The following is a 22864-nucleotide window of genomic DNA, read 5'->3' as shown; positions in this document are numbered from 1 at the left end:
TTACAAGAGGAAATATGTCTGAATGAGCTCAACCCACTACGCAGAAAACAAACCTGTTTTTCTCAATCACGATTGGAGCGCCAGGCCTTGGAGGAGGGAGAAGGTCAGTGATCGCACGTTGTGATTGGTGGGTTCCTTCTGTAGGAGGAAGTGGGTACTATAGCAAGCCCTAACCTCAGAGCCCGGGGGTGGCAATCTCTGGCTGGCAGTAAAAACATCAACAACTCTTTGACGTAAACAATGAACCCACCGCAGGATCTTAAATTGTCTGCTCTGAACCAGGGCACATGGCCAGGTCCTGTTAATAAAAACCTGGCAAACTATACTGAGACTGCCTGTAATGAATTCCAAATTACGTGTAGGTGCTACATCTTTGGCTCAATCATCTACAGACATTGCTGATCCCATCGGTTTGATTTAAAGTAACAAAAAATGTGTGTGTGCCCATAAAGATGATTTATATATATATATGAATCTGCTGGCTTTCTACATTTTAGTTTGAAATATTTTACAAACTAAAATGTAGAAATGTAGCACAAAAATACTTATAATATAATCCTATTAATTGTACAGTATTATACTCCAGTTTTGAAGGAAACATTGTACAAATACAATTATTGTTTTATCTTACCAACAGATCTCATCATGTTTTACACTTCAATTTGAAAACTGATTCAGGCTAATGATCAATTATCAAAGTAGCTACCAATTTCTTTTATTTGACTTCACTGGACTAGTTTAATGGTGACTACTGGGAAATTTATACCATAAGGTAAGAACATTTTTTATATGTGTGTAGAGTTTATGTTTAATAGAGTTTTGAATGATTAATGCTCAGCAGTAGCGCCAAGCCCGCCCTGATAATGACCATTGTGGTGTTTTGAAAATGATATTAACCTCTAATAGAAATTTGAACCCAACCCTAAAGACCTAAAAGGAGATGACAAACGAAGCCCCATCCACACATAAAAGGGATTTGCTTGCTGCTTGGCCTGCTATCAGCACTGTGAAGCACTGTGAGTTTCCTTGTCAGCAACGTTTGGGGAACTCCGTGCTTTAGTCAATCAGCTGTGTGGCATACGCACAGGAAGAGCTTAGCAGCGACGTGGCAACAAGGGACCATAGGATTTCAATGACACTTAACAAGCTGCAGTGATAACAGGTGAAAGAACCTTTGGCGACGCGAAATGGGCGGATACCAACTTGAACTCATTTTAACTTTGAGGCGATGCAGATGGACTGCAGCAATGACCAATGAGACTGATACAATTGACTGGCATATGACGCACAAGTTTTTGTTTGCCGCAAAGAAACAACATCAACAACTTTGGTTCCTAAGAACAAATTCAGCATGCTGATACTGGGCTTGGAGCGTCAAACCCAGATAGAGTGGCAAAGTATTTTCTTAGTTGTGCCTGTTTCGCTAGGAAACATTTGGGGTGGGAAATGTACATGAAGGTCATCTAAAGAACCAAAGCAAATGAGCAAAATGCTTTCTACATGGTTGGGGCTTAAGTCACTGCTCTTGAGATTGCTGCCTCAAAGTTGAGAGTACTTTAACTTGAAACCAACCCATTTTGTGTCGCCAAAGTTTTGTTCGCCTGTCATCGTCACAACTTGCTGAAAATCATTAACATTCGGTCGTCTCTTGTTACCACATCGCTGTTATTTTTTTCTGTGTGTATGCCCCTTCAAACCATCTAGCACCATCTATGGTGTTCTGTAGAAAACTGAAGCATTAATTACACTGAGGCAGATCCCCTTTGACCAATGAGAAGGATGAAACTTTGATTAAAGATCCTAATTTTTCCCAAACAGAATATTACATCTATTTATCAAGGAAATGAATGAGCCAAAAGCCGTTTGTTCACATGGAAGGAAACGTGTGCTGGCTGAAAAAGAAAAGAAGTTGAGGGAACCATGGGAATTTTGTGCCAGTCTGCTTGTGAATTCCTTTTGCCACCAAGAACCCACTTTCATCTACATAGCTGTGGCCACAAAGCAACCTCAGACAGACAAAGAGACAGACAGATAGACAGACAGACAAACAAACAAAACAAATACAGGCAGGCAGAGATGGCCACAGTGACAAGATGCACAGGCAGAGGCTGGTTCTGACCGTGTTTGACCTCACTCAGCTATTTCTGAACTGTCAGGTCTGCGTCTTCTCATTTGGTTGTCAGAGTTGCACACATTAACGTGTCAAAAGTTAAAACCATGGCTAAAGAAAGATCTGCTGACCAAGAAAAAGAACATGTCTGGCAGCTCTAGGGCTACTCAAAAGGGAAGCATGTCGTTGTGTGTGTGCATGCTGAACCTGCCTGGCAATGTGCATACAAGTGCATGAGTGCAGTCGTTCCCAGACGACTCTATGTTGCGTAATCTGTCGGGGAACAAATCTCTGACAGAGGAGTGAAGGGCCCCCAAAACTGTCTGAGCCACAGCGTGGTCAGTGAGAGGACGGAGGGGTGGGGAAATGGACACAGAGAGAAGGAGGGACAGTGGGAGAAGAAGAACAAGAACACATGATGCCTTCGATCCCAAAACAGCAGTTTGCCATGAGCGCTGCGAAACTCTTGCCACAACCCGTATCTCCTCTCCCCACGCTCCCACGCCCCCAATACCTCCAACTCATAGCTCTGCCCGCCCCTCCCCTTTTTCCGCCTGAGCGTGAGACAAAAATGCAGCAAGACATCAGGTGTTGCTATGGCAACAGAGGACAGCACCAGAGAGAATAATATGGACAGATGCCACGGTGAATAAAAGCAACAAAACATGAGACACAAGAATGGTAAATTCTACACAACTGAAAGCTTCAGCTCTATCTCTATAAACCCCACCGTTCCCCACACAAAAGAGGTGGAGGATACCGTTCTAAAGCATGGCGTTGCTATGGTTACAAAGCAGCCAATGGCCAGGTATCACCACATTTCACTGAAGGAAGGCTCTTTATTCTTTTTCATACTGTTAATTTTAAATTGGGGATTTTATTTTGGTTAATCCAAAATAATCTGGACGTGTTTCTGCTTTTTAGGCCAAGAACAGAACAACCTGAGCACACTTTGCTGATCCTAACTGTCCTTCAAAGTCATTCATCAAGTTAAACACTACCACTGAGTGTTTCAGAGGCCTTAAATGGACACACGCCAAACTCTTTATCAGCGTTCAACCACAGCTGGTCTCCAGGAGGTAAGGGGGTGTAAGCCAAGTCCATGGACGTAACAACTGTCTCTCCAGCCAATCAGCACTGCTCCCTATAAAGTTGGATCCTACATTACCCACAATGCAAGTCAACAGTATCTGTCACATAGCTGACATGAGGCATGTCCATTCACTAAACCTCCAGGCACGGTCATATTAGGGGGCTCCTGTTTGAATTTATCAAATTTTCGCCACATTTTTCAGATTTCAAAAAGTTCCCTTCAGAGACACTCCAACCATGCTTATAGGCTGGTGTCAAATCAGCAGACTGCCCCTTTAAAGAAAACAACTGCCCCGCTTTTTTTTTTTTTTGTACATGTGCCATGATCTAAATGAAAAAAAAAAAAAAGTTTTCCCATTGTACAAAAAGATTGTTTTTATCAAGGGTGAAAAGCTTTAGGGACTTTGCAAGCAGTGGTTGAGGAGTATACACATTAAATGACAAGTCCTACGTTTGCAACCCGACTGAAATCATTCTGATCAGATATTCCAATGTTACTGTTTATATGGTCACTAAATAAAATCATCTGTTTACATGCACCAAAACATCAAGCAGAATAAAAAATTTTGCCATGTGCAAAGTAGTTCTGTCTGCCGTGAAGCGTCAAAGCTGCTGGAAATATAGCAGGTTTTTTCGAGGGATCAAACTTCACCAGCAACACTGAATTCATTCAATATAAGAAGGTGACCCCAGTGGATCGAGATGGACCCACACTTCCATGGCGCGCTCACCACACTGATTCCAGCTTTAATCATCCACTTCAAAACACTTGACTGAACAGTTAGCTATACTTCATTATCCAACAAACATGCACAGAAACAGTGTATTTATTCCAACAGACAGAAACAATCGGATCAAGGGCTCACATGGTTATTATGCTCCGAGATTATCAAAGGTTTTACACCATCCCTCTCAATCTGATTTAAGATTCCTTCCATTTGGGTCAGCCTGTTCTGACTGAGGTGGTTGCATGAGGCATTTTTATGGTTTTATGGTTATATGAGGCAATTATTCTGATTATTAGTGGAATACTAGGGTCCATGTAATCAAAGGGAATTCGCCAACTGATGTGGTTATTTTCTTTGGTCAAGTTTGGAGGAGGTGGCTAGAAGACAGTAGTAAAAAAATAAATAAAATTTAAAAGCTGTGAATCATATTTGGATGTACATTTTGAAGCAGAATACAATATAAGGAATAAATAAACAGAACAAATCGACCTAAAGTTGTTTCAGTGCACCACAGGGCTGTTTTCTTCATTTCAGTGTAGCTGGCAAAGTATTGAATGATTCACTTGCTCACAACTAAAAATTTAAAACAGAAACCAGCCACGGAAAGTATGAGGGGGACACTTGTTGAGTAGGACGATGTGAGTTTATCCCAAGAGAAGACAGAGGTCAGTGTTCAATAAACACGAATCAATAAATGACAGTTCTGAAAACAGGGTTGCTAGGCGACACGTGTAGTCGCCACCAGTTACAGCAGCTGTTTTTAAAGAGAACGTTTAACTCCACATCACGCACAAACACCGGAACTCTCGGTTTTAACATAAATAATAATTATTATAATAATTCCCGATTCCATCTTTTTGACGCCTGGGCAGAAAAAAGGGAAGGGGGGTGGGGGGGGATTGTGCAAGTTCACTTGGCAGGCACTCTGCAGGCCGACATCTGGAGAGCATTACGTCTGCAGGAGACGTGAAGCCAGGGTCGGTGCACGGTTTACCCCTGGATATCAAACTACGTGTCATTTACGGCGTCTCTCCCTCTTTTATAAAAAAAAAAAAATATTTTTTTTATTTATTCATATTTTATTTTTTTTTGCAAAAGGGTCACATGGCACTTCTCAGAGATGTGGCGCATACGTGAAGAGGAAAAGCGGTTAAGCATCCTGATGTGGCGACAGGGAAAGGGAAAACAGAGTGACAACAGGAGGAGCAGAAGGCCTGGGCTCACTGGGTTAGTACGAGCTGGATTAGACAGGCCTGTGCACCAAACATTTTAAACGCATCTGGAATTTATGTGTTTTTACGATTATGAAAAAAAAAAAAAAAAAAAAAAACTCCAGCGGCATATTTACACAGGAATGCACAAATTGTTGCACGGTGCCGCCGGTTTGCGTAACGTGAATAGGTGCGTTTAAACGCAGCATCGAGAATAAATCACACAGAGACGGAGCAGGAATTCTTACTTAAACTCTAATTTCTGTCATTTTTTAAAGTCGTATACAAAACACATGTACCTGTTCGGAAGTCGTATAGTCTCCCTATGCTGTGTGCGGGCTTCAGCAGCATTCTACACGGCTGAACGCATTATTTACTGCCGCCCTGTCGACTATAAACGTCTCACACGCGCGCGCACACCTACCTGCAGTCGCTCCGACGCAGGTTGCCACATATTAGCAGAATCGGGGGTTCTCCGTCTTTACAACAGCTGGTTCTCTTTCCGTAGTCCGGTTCACATCTGTTCGCTTTCACAGCTTGCCTGTGTGTCCTCCTTCAGCCTGGACTGCTCGGGGGATGAAGGCTGTGCTTTGCTCCGCCTGGCTGTAGTTTTCACACTCGCCACCAGGTGGAAGTACCTGCGTTCCCTGCCTCTGGGTGGTAGGTGGTGCGTTTAGGTGCTGTAGGAAAATCGAGTGACGATTGGCTACTTTAGGGATTCACTTGTTTTTTGCGCTTTATTTCGCTTACAGTGGATTTACAAAAATCACCTTGTGCGACTTATTTAACCACCCAGATATACATTTATCTAGTTTAATGTAGAGATTATGAATGAACTAACTGTATGCACTAATTGGACGACATTGTATTGTATATACTATGAAAGGTATGCTCGTGAATCCACAGAAAAGTGACAGTATTTTTAGGACAACATTTCTTCAACATGACACTAAACAAAAATATAAGGTATATATTTTTAGATTAGTTTACAAGTCCACAAATTAGAATATACCTTATCTGACATGTGGAAAGCTGCTGTGGTGTACTCTCATAGGGGCATTCCTTCCTGTCATCCCAGTCTTCATGAGGCATTTTTATTCTGAATGGCCCATTTCTCTGATTATTAGTGGAATATTAGTGTCTATGTGAACGCAAGTGTTGTCACCTAACTGCTCATCAACATCAAAGTGCTTGGAAGGAAGGTTATTCTAACCGTCTTGGAGAACCAGATATGGTTCCTCTGTGGATTTAGGTTGCCTCATTTGCTCATTTGCAAATATAAAAGGAGGAGTATGCTCCTAAATATTATATAAACATAAAAGTGCGTTCATAAAATGGTAGAAAAAACACATTTTCTAAAACACATGTGCAGCACTAGTATGAATTCCTTGCATGGGCTGAGCTGAACACCAAAAGGAATATATAATTGTATTCATCATTAAAAAGACGACTTCAAGGCCTCAGACCAGAGTGGCCAGCCACTGAAGGAATCCAGTGAAATGGATCATATAAAAACAACCGGCATGGCATTTTTTCAGTGGCTTGCGGCAATTAAAGTGCGGTTAGTTTAAAACTTACATTCTCATAAGTTTCCCAAAGGCAGCTAAGGACAAAGAATGTCATGCCCACACAGTTTGATCTGCTTAAGCTCCAGCAAAACAAGTTGTACCAAAGACACTCAATCCGCCTGATTATTTTCAACTGAACTTTGCTTGGAATTAACTTGTTATATCAAAAGCGAGTTTTTGTTATGTTGTTTACTTTCTTAACCTTGTAATGAACCCACATAACGACTCAAGCTTTGCTGTCTATTCATCAGGGTGCAAGCCTTCAAATCAGCAGGCAATCTCTCATAGATAAAGTCTTGTGGGACTTTTGTGTAGTCAAACAGTTTGACCCACCAGAGCATTCAGAGGGCAACAGTCAAGCACAAGGCCTCCAAAACAGACCACAAGCAAAGGTGAGAGCCAGCAATAACATCTGCTGCTCCTGCACTGTGTGAACATGTGCGTGTTTGCGTACACACGTAATATATGAAGGTGTGTTGAGCGACATGGCTGCACAGTCGCAGCCTGTATTTAGAGATGTTTACATGGGCGAACATCTGGATAAAGCCTGAGGTCACTGAGGGTGTTCACGTTAGCGACACTCCATAAAAGGTCTTTCCCACGGCTGATGGTTCAGTCTGGTGGGCATGACCTTGAAAAAGAGACGCTGTAAATAATCAGGATCTGTGGAGGACATGTTCACAAAAATACAAATACCACAGTGTAAAAGTAGACTGACATGAGTAAAAGTCCTGAAGAACAATGAAAGGAAACTGTACCTAACATTTTAAAAGTAACCAATGCAAAAATGTTCTGTTGTTGTTAATCTGTTATTCAGTACATTATATCACTAGATAAACTTTACTTAATCATTAATATAAAAGCAGGATTGTACCGCTTTTGTTGGATTTTGTACCATTGATTACTGAAACTAATGATCATTTCCTCCATTAATCGACTGATATTTTTGTTTTAAAAAAATCTGTCAGATAGTGAGAAATGCCTGCTCCTAACTTTTATCATATTGGTTTTGCCGTTTTTGGATTAATCTAATAAATCTAATAAAGCTTTCAGCTGTACTTGCGTAAACTTATGCATCAGTTTGATTTGTAATAAAACATTGTATTTGCTGGGTTTCTCAGAAGTTAAAGTAAAGTAGATGACTCAAGTTGGTACTTAAGTATTACTGAACTTGAGTAAATTACATATTGTCATAACAATTTCTCCGCTGCAGCCCATCACTTATTCCAGCATGCTACTCTAAACATGGCCAACCTTTAGCTAGTTCTAGTTTAAGCTTATTTAGACCATTTATTTTGCTATTTAGTTTTTTAATGTTTTTTTGTTTGGCTTGTTGCATTTAGACAACTTTGGTAGAAAAACATCTTTAAGTATTCTCAATGTAAACAACTGTATAAATACTGAACCCCAGCTGTCACTGTGTAACTAGTATCAAACGCTTTTAAACAGCATGGTGTCCCACATGTTATATGCATGCAGTAGAACAAAGCATTTGTTGATGGCTGCTTAGACCTAGGTTATAAACTCTTGTTTGCATTTGTGACTGATATATATATGTGTGTATATATATATATATATATATATATATATATATATATATATATATATATATATATATATATATATATATATATATATAGCCTCCATACTGCAGGGAACAAGCTGTAGCCAGAATTCACACAAGACCAAGATGCCATGTGAGTAGATTATGTTCACTGGAATCTTTATTGTTTACATAATTCAACATAGATAATAGGTAATCATGATGTTGTTGTTGTTGTGTTTAAAATGAGAGAAAAATAAGGGTAGGATTAGCTGAGCCTATTGGTAAAACACTGCTTGACTTGAGAGGAACAACACCGACAGAAAGTTTTCCATTGGCAGAACACAGAAGCACATACATACATATTCTGGAGTTGATATCACCCCTCCCAGTGTCTGTCTACTCTTCCTCCTCCTCCTCCTCCTCCCTCTTTTTCTCCATCTTAAGCCATTCACATCCAGAAACTAGTCAACACCGTCAACACGAGAGGTGAATTTGTACACTAGGATAAACAGGAACACTGAGTAAAACCAACTATATGTCTGTGCAGTGAGAAATATACCTACCTATTATCCTAAATATCACTTGAATACATATGGTCGGGTCACAGTACTCCAGCAAACCCACTCTCTTTACTATCCATACACCACTGAGAAACTTGTAAAGAACAGGACAATATGCATTTTTAAAAAAGAAAACATTCTGTGACTAGCGTTTCATACACGTATGCATTTTATCTACTAACCACAAAATACCCAAAGAAAATATTTGGCACGATCGTTACAGAGAGAAATATAACTGCAATGAGAAAATAACAACTAACAAACAGATTTTAAAATATTGGTTTTAAAATATTGCAGAGGGAACATCAAATCTAACCATGCACGAAGTAAGGCAACCTACCACAGATTTTTTTTTTTAAATATAGAAAAAGATACAGTGTATGCCCTATGAGAAGTGCACCTATTTCTACAACACCTGTAAGGACTGTTGTCAGCACTGTCTGCTGAGTTTGCACTAAGAAATGTGGGCTTCTGGGTCGCTGGCCCCACCTACAGACAGACAGTCTGGTGCAGACTAAAGTATCACTCTATTGTACAGCAGAGGTTGCTGGTAGTGTTGCCCATCGTCAATAACTTAAATAATGCAAAGTATGCTCTTATGCTACAATAAAGCCTTATAGTGGACTTTGACAGGAAAATAGATGTATCAAATTCCAGATTTTTAAACTACAGAATATGTTTTAGATTTTTTTTCTCCACTTTACATTCAGTTTTGTTTTGCTTATTATGTTTTTTTTTCATAGGAAATGCGTTCATATTTGACTTTATGTATATATATGTGTGTGTATGCACACGTGTACGACTTGAAGGTGAAGGTTTGACATGGTTGTGTTTTACAAATCCTTTGTCTTGATGAGGGTGACCAAAGGCTTGTCGTCAGGGCTGTAGTCTTCGTAGGCGATGGGAGTGGCGTCATACATGGCGGGCCTGGACTTCTTCCCAAATCTAATAAGAAAGCATGAATAATGTTTATCAAATTTGCAAATCCAAATACCGCTTCCCAAATTAGTTGCGAAACACCAAGCATACAAGGAGTAATGAGCCTTTCACATAATGAGCCGAGAACAAAAACATGTCACAGGTACCAAGGAGGCTTTGCTTAAATTTTCACACCGTCTTAATCTGATCTTTAATTGCATTATGTGTGTAAACTGACCATGGCAGTTTATTCTGGACCTTGGAAACAACAAGCTGAAAAAAAATCTCTAAACACAAGGTTTCTTTACTTGCAAAAGATTTTCAACATATCACATGGTTCATAAAACCCAGTGAAGACCAAGCTCCAAGCTAGAGATGACTAGATGACATTGTTCTGTCAGCAGATACAGATATTTGTTCCTACAAGTAGTTAAGTTCCTCCCATGAGGGCACTGATATTTTTTTTTGGGGGGGGGGGGTAGATCATTAATTAAAACTACAAGATGAAAATGTCACGATATACAGTATTCTATTGTTGCAAAATCAATGTTATCAAGACTCTACCTTTACCTTTACTTTGTCAAGTAAACAATAGCATTTCCTACTAGAGTACCCTGTAACAGGACAAACTTCAATAACGTTCTCTGGTCACAGGTTTTCATAGATGTTGTCTCAGATTACTTATTGACATGTGATTCTAATCTGACCAGATTTTACAGGGACTATTTTATATTTGCTTTTCCTAAATAATCCTTGAAGCTTGGGGTTTAACATGTTAAGGTCTGTATTGTTGTGCACCAAAGTGTGAAGATGGTGCAAATGGATGAAACGAACAGGTCCAGAAATAAAAATTAGCGGGGCAAAAATGCTAAGGAAGAAGCTTTAAATGGTATGCATAGAAGGTAAAGAAAGATAAAATAAAATTTAAAAAAAATGTCAAAAGATATTGAATGGAAGGCCAAGACTTTCTCGCTTTAGTTTAACCAATGGATCCTACACTTCAACTCACGATGCAACTCAAGAGTCTATCTTGAAGAGTGTAAAAGTGTATTTGGCACTCCCTTTGACTCAGACTCTTGACCTTGGAAACTGTAAAAACACTCTCTAAATGATCTCTCCGAAGGTTCCCTCCTCACTGAACACATCACATGATCCACAGAATCAGAGAAGACCAATCTAGAGTTTAGATTAACAATTAAACATACTAAACTAAATTAAACTTAAAAATACAGGCATATTTCTGAGCAATCATTAAACTGCCTCATTCAGTAAAGCAAACAAATGCTTACATAGAGATGTTCAGTGTTCATATAGTATCTATAAATGCTGCCACTGACCTGGCATGGCGGATGGAGGCTATGGCATTGCTGAACTCGCTGTCAATGCTGCGGCAGTTGTAGAACTCCTGGTAAGCGTGGCGTGACGAGCCCTGGTACTCGATGCGGCTGATGCGGCAGATGCCCACAATAAGGATGATGAGCATGAGGACGAAGGCCACGCACAACGCTCCAATGATGATGTAGAGGGAGTGGCGAGGCATGTTGGTCAGGGTGTCCTCAGTGTGTGCTGGCTTCCACTGCAAGTCTGATACACACACACACACACACACAGAGACATACAGCTTTCCACCTGTGGCGTTTCAGATTAATAGCTGTGGAGATGCATTCTGACAGGCTGACTTACGGATCTCACAGCTGGGCCCCACCCACCCAGGTGGACAGTGACAGGTGAAACCATTTGATTGGTCGATGCAGGTGCCTCCATGGTGACAAGGGTTGCTCTCGCACTCATTGATGTTGACCTCACACTTGTCCCCTGAGAAGACATGTTGCAAGGTTGCATTCAATGACAGCTACAGCAAATGGAGTCTAAACCCCACTGTAGCTTTTCTCAAAGCCACTTACACCTTGGTTAATTTACTAAATGCATAATTTTCCACATTTCCATTTGCCACTATCATGGTCAGGGTGAATATGGCATTAGTGCTCACCCAGGTATCCAGGTGGGCAGGCACAGGAAGTGTTGAGTCCTGCGCTCTCACAGCGGCCTCCATTCTGGCAGCGCATCTTCAGACACGGATCCTTGTAGATTTCACAGTGTTTGCCTGCACAGACACAAACAGAGAGAGCGTGTAATGATCCATCGGGTTGCAGGTCTAATAATGTCAGACAATAACGGCCACATTCGCTTGCACGTACCTTCAAACTGTGGAGTGCAGACACACTCGTAGGCATTGATGAGATCCCTACAGGTGGCGTAGTTCTGGCAGGGGGCAGACAGACACTCGTTGTACTCCTCCTCACAGTACAAGCCATGGTAGCCTTAACAGGGCACACAAATACGTGCAGTTTATATACTTCTGTTTATTGTCAGCAGAACGAAACATGTTATACTGCTGTCCTGATAATGGATCCCTCAGAGGATGTTTCAAGCTTTATTTGTTTAAAGAGGGGATTTGCTGAAAGCCTTGTGTTTGTTTGGGGATGAAGCACAACACTGATGAGGGTGGTTATAAATTAACAGGTCCTAGGTGTTAAAGTAGTGTCAAGCCTGGATATGTGTGTGAATGGTAAGGTTACAGGGAGCAGAGGCACAGAAGGTGCAGGACTTTGAGCATCAACAGATCAACAATCCAGAGCAACAGGGAGTGTGGAAAGGGGGTGAACATGTGTGTGCAGGCAGGGTGGAATGGGTGGAAAAAGGTGTGATAAAAGAGTAGCTGCAGGTAGCAGAGCAGAAGATGTTAAAGTTGTCTCAGGGCGTGACCTGGATGGATAGGATCAGGAATTAGTACATTAAAAGGAACAGCTCATGTGAGATGTTTCAGAGATAAAGTTAGAGAGGCCAAGTTGAGATGGTTTGGACATGTTCCGAGAAGGGATAGAGAATATATTTGTTGAAGGATGCTGAGGTTAGAGCTGCCAAGCGGGAGGTCTAGAGGGAGGAGAGAGAGGTTTATGGATGTAGTGAAGGAGGACATGAAGGTAGATGGTGTGAGAGGAGAGGATATAGACGATAGGGTGAGATGGAAATCACTGTGATGATTCACTGTGGCGACGCCTGAAAGGAACAGCTGAAAGGAATAGAGAACGAGTTAAAGTAGTGCATTCCTCTTTTATTGTTGCTGCTCATGGTGAGCTTTTAAACAGTAAAACAGTACCTTTGACACCAGTGTCCTCCTGGAGAGTGTCTAAATGCAACATTTCTGTGTTTACCTAGTAACGTACATCAGCCTGTACACTTTGACCCTAGTTGCACAGTATGTGCACGAGTATGCTGTGAAGCCGGTATTTTGCCGCTGAGCTTCAGTGGGATTGGGCGCAAGGTCAAATGACATGCAGTGCACTGCGTTTTCCATAGGATGGCAGCTGTGTACTGAGGCAGAACAAGCCTGAAACAGATATTAACACGGTGAGAGCGAATAACACACGGTCAATGCGCATCTCTTCTGTTTCTCTTCAGTAATATCTGTAAGCTAAGGAAAACATGTAAAGGGCAGCAGCAAATAAAAGAAAACGTGCCACAGCTGATTGTGCTTAACGTTCACTACAACGATGTCTGTGCAACATGGACTGAGGAAGATAATGTGCAATTTGCAATTCAGTCAATGTTTCCTTTTAGAATTTAGAAAATTAGCCTTCATTTAAGCAGTAATTAAACTGCCAGTGACTGTGTTTGTATTATTCTGACACCTGGTGTGCCTTTGCATAACTGCACACAGTCCCAACTGAACCATTACATTGCACTGAAGTGTACCATCTACAACTGAGAACCAAAATCACCAGAGGAGCAATGTCTCTTGAGTTCTTACACAAGACTTTGGAATTTGTTTTCATTTTCTCCACTCCAGCTATGACTGAGTGTATTTCTCATTTGGGTCCCAGGGCTGACTATAGGTTCAACCAGCCCTCCCCGGGTTGCATCTAACGTGTGTTTGGGGGAGGAGAGAACGGGAATTAATGAGAAGCCCAGTTAGCACCTCCAGGGTTCTCTCTCTGTGAAATGCCAGCGAAATGTCAAGTGGCTTTCCAAGACTCTGTCTGCTTTCTGTGGGCTGGCAGCCTCTCATGTGAGCTGGATTACAGGAAGCTGGAGGACGGATCCTTCTACATATCAGCCCCCCAGCAGCTTTCTTCGAAACAGCCAGTGGGCATTTACACAGCCCCACACATTTACACAAGGGAGACGGTCACACAAACCAGTGTATTCATGTTCACTCACACTCACACTGGTATGCAAGCGTCCATACATTCTGATGAGGTGGAGGAAAAGACAATGTTGGTCAAAACATTGTGTGCGTGTGTGTTCCCTGTGATGCCTGGGACGCTAATTACAAATCGCCAATTTCATCAATCCCATTAGACAGGGCTGCCTGAGCAGAGTCTTTTGACTGGATGGCAGCATCTGCTCTACCAGCATAGTCGCAAACGCTGACGGTGGATTGGGCATTTAAGTCAACTGCTTCGCCATGGAAACCAGACAACAGAGGATGAGAAGTAAATTACGTGAGGTAACCGGCAGGCAGGAAAAAGATAAGGAAAGAAAAAAGGTCAAGCAGAAGAAAAAAAAATGAAAAAGAAATGCAAAATAGAAAAGATTAAGACACAGACTGTGACAAAGACAGAGTAAGATATCTGAATAAATGGAAATCAGTGGGCGCTCGCTCAGCACCAGGACACAGCAGGAGCTTTTGAATAAACATGGAGGAAGAAGGAATAAAGAGAGATTATCAGTTGAATAAGTTTCACAGTTGAAATGTTTCCCCAGGTGAGAACATTTTTTGAAGAAGTTGTCACAAGTGAAATACATGTACAGTAATACATATGTCCTGCAGAGACTCTGCATCTTTATCTGAGAATTACAAGATTCAAGACGGAGTATTACTGCGATGGACTGACGACCTGCCTCTCGCCCACAATGACCGCTCAGATAGGCTCCGTAGGATAAGCAGTAATAGGTAACGAATGAAACAATGAAGCATGAAGACAAGCAACTGATCATTACCTCAGTTTCTCAATATTTTCAGGCATATTGCAAAAGAAACAGGAAAATGAGCGGTTATAATGCACTGAGATGAGGGAGGAGGGAATGGGTGCGTCATATCTGAGATCTGGAGAGTGGCTCATACATTCGACTGACAGCTGGTATAAACAGAGAGCAGCAGGGGTGTCAAATTATGTTTATGGCCCACCGGGAAAGTCATCAATCTCACCATCCCAGCAAAGGTAATTGCAAGACAATGGATAATGATAAGTCATCATTCCACTCAATTGATTTGATCACGGAGTCATCAGCACCAGCGGCACTGTCGTCTAAAAATAACTCGTCACTCAGCCCAAGTGATATCTACAGCCACGAGTCATCGTCATTTTACATATCACTGAGCTTTATGCACCGGTGGTAAAGACAGACGTAGTGTATAGCAATAGAAGATCCAAAGGGTATCTTCAAAACATGGATGGATTTCTGAAGGACAAGACCAAGCACATGCTCCCGGTCTGAGGGTTGGGAGGGCCATAAAGGCAAGTGACTGTTATTGATATTTTGAATGGAAAGTTAAAGGGCTCAGTCAGCGGTAGAAATAGCTTTCATATAGTAGTAATGTCCTACACAGTATATGTCATTTAATATTTATGTTTTTATATTTCTGGTGAAATTAATGAGAAAATAATCACCTCCTCCTCAGATTTCCTTATTCTCTCATTTCTAACATAAACCAGATACTTGATTTCAGTTTTTAGAATTAGGTTCACAGTTAAAAATATCTTCCCCCTTTTTTTTTTTTTAATTATGTCATTAAGAATCTTAAAATGACATCTACTCCTTCTTCTTCATTAAAAAAAGCGGTAATGTCTCAATGTGTAAATACTGATTCCTGGCTCTCTGTAAAGTGAGCTCTCTGTGTGCACTAGAGGCCTCAAGTTTCCAAACATGCCATGTTTGATTAAGCTGGATGCTGAACCACGACTGGCCTCCAAACAAGTTGTTGCGTTACCAAACTGTGCTAGCAGTTCTTAAACTCAGATTTATGGTGATCACAGAAAAACCTCTGCAGATCAGCACAAGCACAAGCCTGTTGGTGTTAAGGGGAAGAATTCAAGAGGCGAAGAAAACTGTAAAACTGTATCTTTGACTGAACCAGGCCTAAGGTGAATTTGAAAGAAAAAACTATTCCAAGTCTCACAGAGGAGTTGGTGCAAACTCTGATGGATGGGAGATGGGTTGTCTCATCCCTCCACAGACACACTTCTGGAAGTGAGACTGACAAAGACGTATAGCTGCAGTACAAAGACGCAGAAATAAGTTCAGTTACCAAACAAAGTTTAGGGGAAAAAATGATAAGGTATGAAGATTCATGCAAATTTATCTCAGTTTTATATTTTCAATAAACAACGAGATGATCTAAGTCACCTCCAGCTGATTTTGTCTAAATATATGTGTTGCTCGCAGCCCTATGACACCAGCAGACGGCAGCACCCTGAGGTTTCACTGAAAGCGTCAGTCTCAGAGACGTCGGGCACCACAGCTCACCTGGGACGCACAGACACCTGTAGCTGTTGCCCACGCTGCGGCAGACGCCGTGGGCGCAGGGGTTCAGGGCACAGAAGTCCACCAGCTGGGCGCATGTGGGGCCTGTGAAGCCTGCTGTGCAGCTACAGCCAAACCCCAGGGGGCCGGGGCCCTGGGCGTAGCACGTCCCGTTGTTGTGACAGGGGCTGGAGGCGCACGGGTCCACCTTCTGCTCACACGTTGCGCCCTGGTAACCTGTGAGAGGTGGGATGCAGAGAGGAAGAGAATCATTGGAAGCAATGCAAAAAAAAAAATAAATAAAAGAAATGTCCTCAGTCAGATGAAACTCTTTGGTCATTTTGAAGATTCAGATTAAGACATGCAGAGCAGCGCAGCAGGGGTTATGTTTATGCAAATCAGCCGGCGCAATGCGATATGTGACAGCCATTTTGGAATAAAATATGCTCACTCTTTTTCGGGCTGAAAGCACTTCTTAATGCGAATACACTCAAATAAATTTATACTGTGTGTCGTAAGTTGTCAGGAGGGCACACAAAGACCTCTAGACTTTTCAGTGTGTGCGGAGATTTGTTTATTGTTTACTTGGATAAAAGTTCCATTTGCACTTTTGAACTTTAAGAGTACTTCAGAATTACTGCACAACTATGCCTGCGTCAGCACCAAGGACTATAAACACAATGGGACAATAGGATAAAATCACACGCTCTTCTTGGAGCAACAAAATAAATAATGAAATAAAAAAGAACAACTTATCCTCCAGTGAAAACCAGAAAGTGGGAGTGCAGACCTGGTCGCTAAATCATACTGTAATGCACACAAATTTTATGTTTTTTTAGGAGTATAATTTGACACATGCTATAATTTCAGAGCTCGCAGACAGTTTAGGATTACACATTTTCATTTCTCAGCAATGATTTAAAATTTTAAGAATTACACATAATAGCTCTCTTGCCTGGCTTTCAGTGAGAAGATTGATACTGCTCCCATGTGTGGGTATTAAGTATTCACTGAGAGCCAGGAGATGATTAAAGTCCGACAACAGAGCATAACAACTAGCTCCCTCAAAAATGTTGAGCTTCTCCAAACCATGCTAAATTGGTTACAAACCAAACATTAAATACATGATAAACATAAGTTTAATTCTTGTGCGTACTTGTAAAAATTATAATTTAGTGTAGAAGTTACACAATATTTTAAATATGGCTGTCATCGCTGCCAGGAAAGAGTGAGGTAGCTGGCAAACTACAAACTATGTGTTTTTACATTTCTGTTTCTGCACCAAATAAACAAGATAGCGGTGCCTGCAGGCATATCCGTAGACTCAGTGTCTGTAACTGTTGCATGGCTGTGTGCCATACCTGTTTTCTTCTGTTAACTTGGGGGTGCTGATATGCTAACGGCCTTCGTATTTAGCACACAGAAAAGAGAGGTGTGGTATTGATCCTCAAAAAACTGAAACAAAATGTCAAATTCTACTTTACGAGATCACTGCCTAGCATTCTAGCAGCAGTTTTCGCTGTTTTAGGGTGACATCGGTTTCCGAGAGATTGATTCTTGGTATGCTAACACAGGAAATTCTGGAGGAAGGTCGTTGGGTTTTTGTCATGCTGGGGGCTCTCGTTCTGTGCAGACCCGTGCTTTCATTCTCTTTTGTGCTCTCTCTTTGTGTGCCACCGGTTTCTTCTTCTTCTTCACCTCCTCTCATTAGTTTGTGAGCCTCTGCCTCCCTCAGCCATCCACCACTTCTAAAAATAGCCTCTTTTCTTCACCGCTTCTCCTCCTCTGTTCCTCCTCCCATGAGAGCAGCCCGTTGTACTGCAGAGAGGAGAGAGACTCTGCTGTGTACATGCGCGCACCTTTGCGGTGATAGATTATGTGCGGGTCCTCTGATTTACAGTAACGGCGTAGTAAATCCCCGCGCTGACCGCACCAGAGTGCACACTCCATTGAACTAATGAAGAGATCTCTTTCAGGCATCCATTGATCTGCAAGACTTTACTTCACTGTGTGAGATGGGGCATTCATCATTCAGCCGAGAGACGGGAGTAATCTGCAGCAGTCAGGAAAAAAATTCTTCCTCTTAGATTTTCCCTCCTCTGCCTCTTTCCAGTGTCTTCTCCATTTGTCTTTATACGCTTGGAAACACATGCCAAACACACACACAGCTTTAATGATTTGTATTTGTTCTGTCATTATTTAATCCCATGCCTCCCTCCGTGTTTGGCCCTTTGCTCTAAGAACTCAAGCTCATTTTCTATGTCTTTCCTCTATTTTCAGCTTATTTGTCTATGCTATCTAAAGAAGCACAAACACAAACACACTGTGACATGAGCGCTGGCTGACAGAGAGGAGTCTGTTCATTCCTGCCGCTAGCATTCAAACCTGCCAAGGAGTTAACAGTTTAAATTTAGCCAGCCCGCTCACTCCTCCGCCCTTCTACTTCTGACTGGAGGCACCGCCGGCACCAACACTCACACTTCACACTCTTCTGTCGGTGAGCATAAGTGAAAAGAAGTTATGAGCGCCTCTGGTGAGGAGTCAAGAGTGCACAATGTTCTTGCACACGCCTGTGAAATTCATTTTATTAATAACATTCATACAGGCTTCACTTCTTCAGCCCTCCACCTTGATCTGAGACAAATTAGAAGACAGTCACAGAGCTAAGACATAGATGCTACAATTGTCAGTCACAATCATGTTATTTATGTTTTACCTAACAGTATATTTAGGACATGAGCATGGGCAACAACGTTCTGACTCAAGGATGGCTCCCAGACTGTTTTAACTCATTTTGAAGCAGTTATATATATGTATATAAGTGAGAATAAGTTCACTTTGAAATTCATTCTCTGGATTTATCCAATACACTAAAACGTTTCAGATGACATGCACCATGGATCTAGGGGAGATATAGGTAATTGTCTCTTTAACTCTAAATCAGCTTTCGTAACAAGTAGCTGACAAGCTCAACAGCAAGTCAGGTTCCACCGAGACTTGAACGCGGATTACTGGATTCAGAGTCCAGAGTGCTAAACATTACACCATGGAGCCACAGAACAGCGAAACATTTAAACCTGTTCAAACCATGTGGTTTATAATAGTATTTACAATGTGTTTAGTTCGTCTAATAAATCCATTTTGATTCCATTACATTATAGTGGCTACAGGTTTAAGGCCAACATTTTGTTCAAAGGTGCAAAACAAAGTAGCAAGTTGAAGCTCATATGAAGCATCCGAAAGAAGCATCATTTGAAGTTACATCTACTTTTGTCTGTGAAGGTTCTCAGTCATTCAGGTCATGGTATAAGGTCATTAGAGATATCTACTTTTCTCTCTTTTCTTTGTTTCCTGATAGCTCCCTGCATATTTCCAGCAGCAGGACACGTTCTGTCAGTCAGTGGTATATGTTATTACGTACTTTTTGTGTTGTGCCCAGTTTACTTGGAAGTGAATTCGTTTTTTGCACATTGAATAACTGGAGTATCTGGTGGTTTTGAGGCACAAACCGGTAAAAACCCTTTTCAGCCTTTTGTCTTCTTGTCCTCCAGATACCCTTGATTTGTTCTTGCCTCTCTGCAAAAGACACAGAATACAGCTAGTGTCTGCATTTATCCAGGGTGTTCAGTAAGAAACAGATGATCTGGACAAGAGAGTTCAATAGATCTCCCCTGGGAGATCCTGAAGTGGATAATTGCGGTCAGAATGGACATAAACGCGCCATTTGCAAAGCTGAGACAACTTCAATAGCAACTGTGAGAAAAAGAGGAAGAGTGTAGCTGTGCTATAAGCTCAAATGAATACAAACTGTTTGTATTTATCAGTGAACCAGACTGATGCTACATGGAGATGTAGGAGTGTAGGAGATAGCATTGCTAAAAAAGGCTACCTTACAGTCACACTATGATAGGAAAATATTTCAATGGAAGAAAGTGATGCAGAGAGACAAATGCAGAGAAGCATCAGCCACTCGTATGTGTTTCACCACTTTTCACCAACGTCAAGGAGCGGTTGAGCAACTTGCTGACAAGCAGGCCACACTTTGCCATTTTGTAACTTTGTCGGTTGTAAAGTGAACATAGCTCTTGGCATAGGCCACAAGGGGGTTGCCTAGGCGGGAACCCCATGCTGGAAGAACTATTAAAACCATAAATAAAAAATAAATGATAGTAAATAGTAATAATTTGCAGGCCTGACTGGCACCCTGCCGCTCTGTCTCAAAAATTAAGATAATCGGGGGGATTATCGGTCCACATCCCAGTGTGAGTAACAAGTCATATTTGTCATATTGTCATCGTCCAAGCCCTCAGGTGCAATTTTCAGAAAGCGGAGGCAAAAAAGGAGTTCCTGTGTATAGTGATGTGGTCTTTTCTAACAAAATGCTGTTTGACTTTTCATTTGTTCTAGCTAGAGGCTAGCTAAGTTGAAATAAAGCAAAGGTGCCCAGTAATGCTACTGTAGCTACTGTGTAACTATATAACTGCAGTGCAACCTCTTTTATTTAAATAATGCACAATAATAGTGAATAGATAATAATTTATGCTATTGTAGTGGGAAAGCTGCTGTTGTTGTTGTTGTTTGTGGGTGTGGCCTCAGGCCTGACTCCTCCTAGACCGCTCCCTCAATTAAGACCAGGTTATATAGGTCACCTGTGGCCTGTGATCACGCTCTCTGCTTCTGTCCTGTTGTCTGTGGTGGCCCAGTGTTTGGTGTTTTGCAGGTAGGTGTCTTGGCATTGTATGTACCTAATAAGTATTTCTTACTGCAGGATTGACTAACTGGCTCCCTTATTTTAGTATGGTCCGACGTTGCTGTGTGCAAGCCCCATTGTTGTCCCCTGCAAGCTGATGTTAGTGCCCTATACAAGGTGGTGAGTAGGGTTATGGCCCCTATATGATCGTTTGCAGTACAATGAACCAGGCTAACTAGTTCTTTGCTTTTTGTAGGTTCACTTCATTTACCTGCTGCTGTTTTGCCCTTAGTGATGAGCCCCTTCATCGTGCCCTCTTTTACTATTTAGTGCTCATTTTATCCCTTCTTTGCCCTTTGCTTGGTTTTGTTTAGCCCTGTTGGGCTTCATGACTTCGTTTGGTTGAGTTATTATTTTGATTATACTGTTAAAACCAACTGGGTTCATTCGTTCATTTATTCAGTTGTTTACTTGTTTGTAATTGTTTTGCTATTCTTTTTCAGTGTAGTGGAGTGCCACATTGTAGTGAGGCTAGGCACCCCTGGTGAGGTTCCTACACTTAAGCATGTGAGTAGAAGCACCGGTACACGATTGTAGACTGCACCGTATTTGCTGTGAGGATTGCTGTGTTGCTGTGTTTCACGAGGTGAGTAGTGGTAGCACCCCTAGGCACTCCTCAGTGTAGTCTGCCTCACCCTATAGGTGGCCTCCACTCACTTTTCTTTAGTTTCGGTAGTTTATGTTGAATTGGTAATTTTAAACATTTTAACATATTTTCACCTAGTTTTAGATTTGAATGTTAGGGCCCTTTTTTAGTGATTATAATAAAGAGATTTCAGTTCCCTTAATGTCTTGTTGATTTATTTTCTCCTCAGCAGTTCCAGTCCCTGTTTATTTCATTATTAGTGTTAATAAAATTTGTTTTGCTTTTCAAAAATACGTCTCTGTCTGTCTCAGAAACGAATCTGTGTGCTTTTCAACCATTACAGTTTTTGAAGTAGTATTTCCTGGGGTGCAATTCCCTAGGTGGCGTTGTCGGTTATTTCCTCTACTTATAATAATTCATTCACCCTTGCCACACTATGTTGAACACATCACTTGCTGCAGCTACAAGTTTTGCTTGTACTGTACAGTAACAGCTAATCTACTCTACATACTGAGAAGACATTTGCAGAGGCCTCTAAAAGCCACTGCAGAGAGGAACTTCTCCAAACTGAAGCTTATCAAAATGTACCTGAGATCCACAATGTCCCAAGGGCATCTCAGTGGACTTGCTTTAATAAAATCATGAGGTTTGGTGCCAAGCTATAATCTCATCTAGGGCACCAAAATGGCTAGAGCCAGGCATTATTGGCCTCAACAATGTAGAAACTCAAACTGAAGCCTCTAACACGAATACATTCACGACTGTGTGTTAAAACCATTAACAGCCTATGGTCTGATTTCCCAAACTCCACATTAGTCCATTTAGTTGTTACTTGACTCAAGTTATCTTTGGAAGTTTGTTGTTTTGTTTTTTTCTGAGGAATGCGGCTGTCAGAAAAACAAACGGGAATGAAAATATCTCGATCCCCGCAGGGTGCATCTAGCAAATAAAAATGCAGCTCATGCTGTCATGGCTGGTCTTGTGATCACAATGCTGATGCATCTCGAATGACAGATACTAGAGCAGTCATACCACCCACCATTTTATTTATCGCTTGTGTCTGTGCAGAAACATTGAAAGAAAACTTGGAGGTGATTTATGAGGTTGGGAGAGTGGATCCTGGCTCAGCACTAAGCAGCAAGGAAAAAAGAAATTGTCCTTTGTGTATGTTCATTTAGCCGTTTGAGTCTTTACCAATGGAAGATGCAAAGTAGAAATACTGAAAAGAATGTGACTTCTGTTCCAAACATAGAGATTTTGCCTTGAG

General features: G+C 41.5%; 2 protein-coding genes across 3 annotated transcripts in view; both read right to left on the bottom strand.

Annotated features, from left to right (window-relative positions):
- pid1 (phosphotyrosine interaction domain containing 1) overlaps positions 1-6134 on the bottom strand; it is a 34248-nt gene extending 28114 nt beyond the window's left edge. Inside the window, exon 1 of one of the 2 annotated variants that reach the window (XM_084558662.1) lies at positions 5566-6134. In XM_084558662.1, coding sequence (XP_084414788.1) covers positions 5566-5595 — 30 coding nt within the window. In that variant the 5' untranslated portion in view covers positions 5596-6134. Of the gene's footprint in view, positions 1-5440; positions 5535-5565 lie in introns of those variants that run through there. The other variant, XM_084558663.1, reaches the window with a different exon arrangement.
- A 2214-nt stretch (positions 6135-8348) lies between these two features.
- The window catches only part of dner (delta/notch-like EGF repeat containing), a 58340-nt gene continuing 43824 nt past the window's right edge, over positions 8349-22864 (bottom strand). Inside the window, exons 8-13 of the mRNA XM_084558352.1 lie at positions 16265-16498; positions 11932-12054; positions 11724-11837; positions 11417-11548; positions 11071-11317; positions 8349-9760 (exon numbers count right to left, since the gene is read on the bottom strand). Coding sequence (XP_084414478.1) covers positions 9649-9760; positions 11071-11317; positions 11417-11548; positions 11724-11837; positions 11932-12054; positions 16265-16498 — 962 coding nt within the window. The 3' untranslated portion in view covers positions 8349-9648. The remainder of the gene's footprint in view (positions 9761-11070; positions 11318-11416; positions 11549-11723; positions 11838-11931; positions 12055-16264; positions 16499-22864) is intronic.

Source organism: Chelon labrosus (assembly GCF_963514085.1).
Source record: "Chelon labrosus genome assembly, chromosome: 13".
Classification (NCBI taxonomy): Eukaryota; Metazoa; Chordata; class Actinopteri; order Mugiliformes; family Mugilidae; genus Chelon; species Chelon labrosus.
The sequence above is the reverse complement of the archived record's forward strand: the minus strand, read 5'-3'. Positions and strand labels throughout refer to the sequence as shown.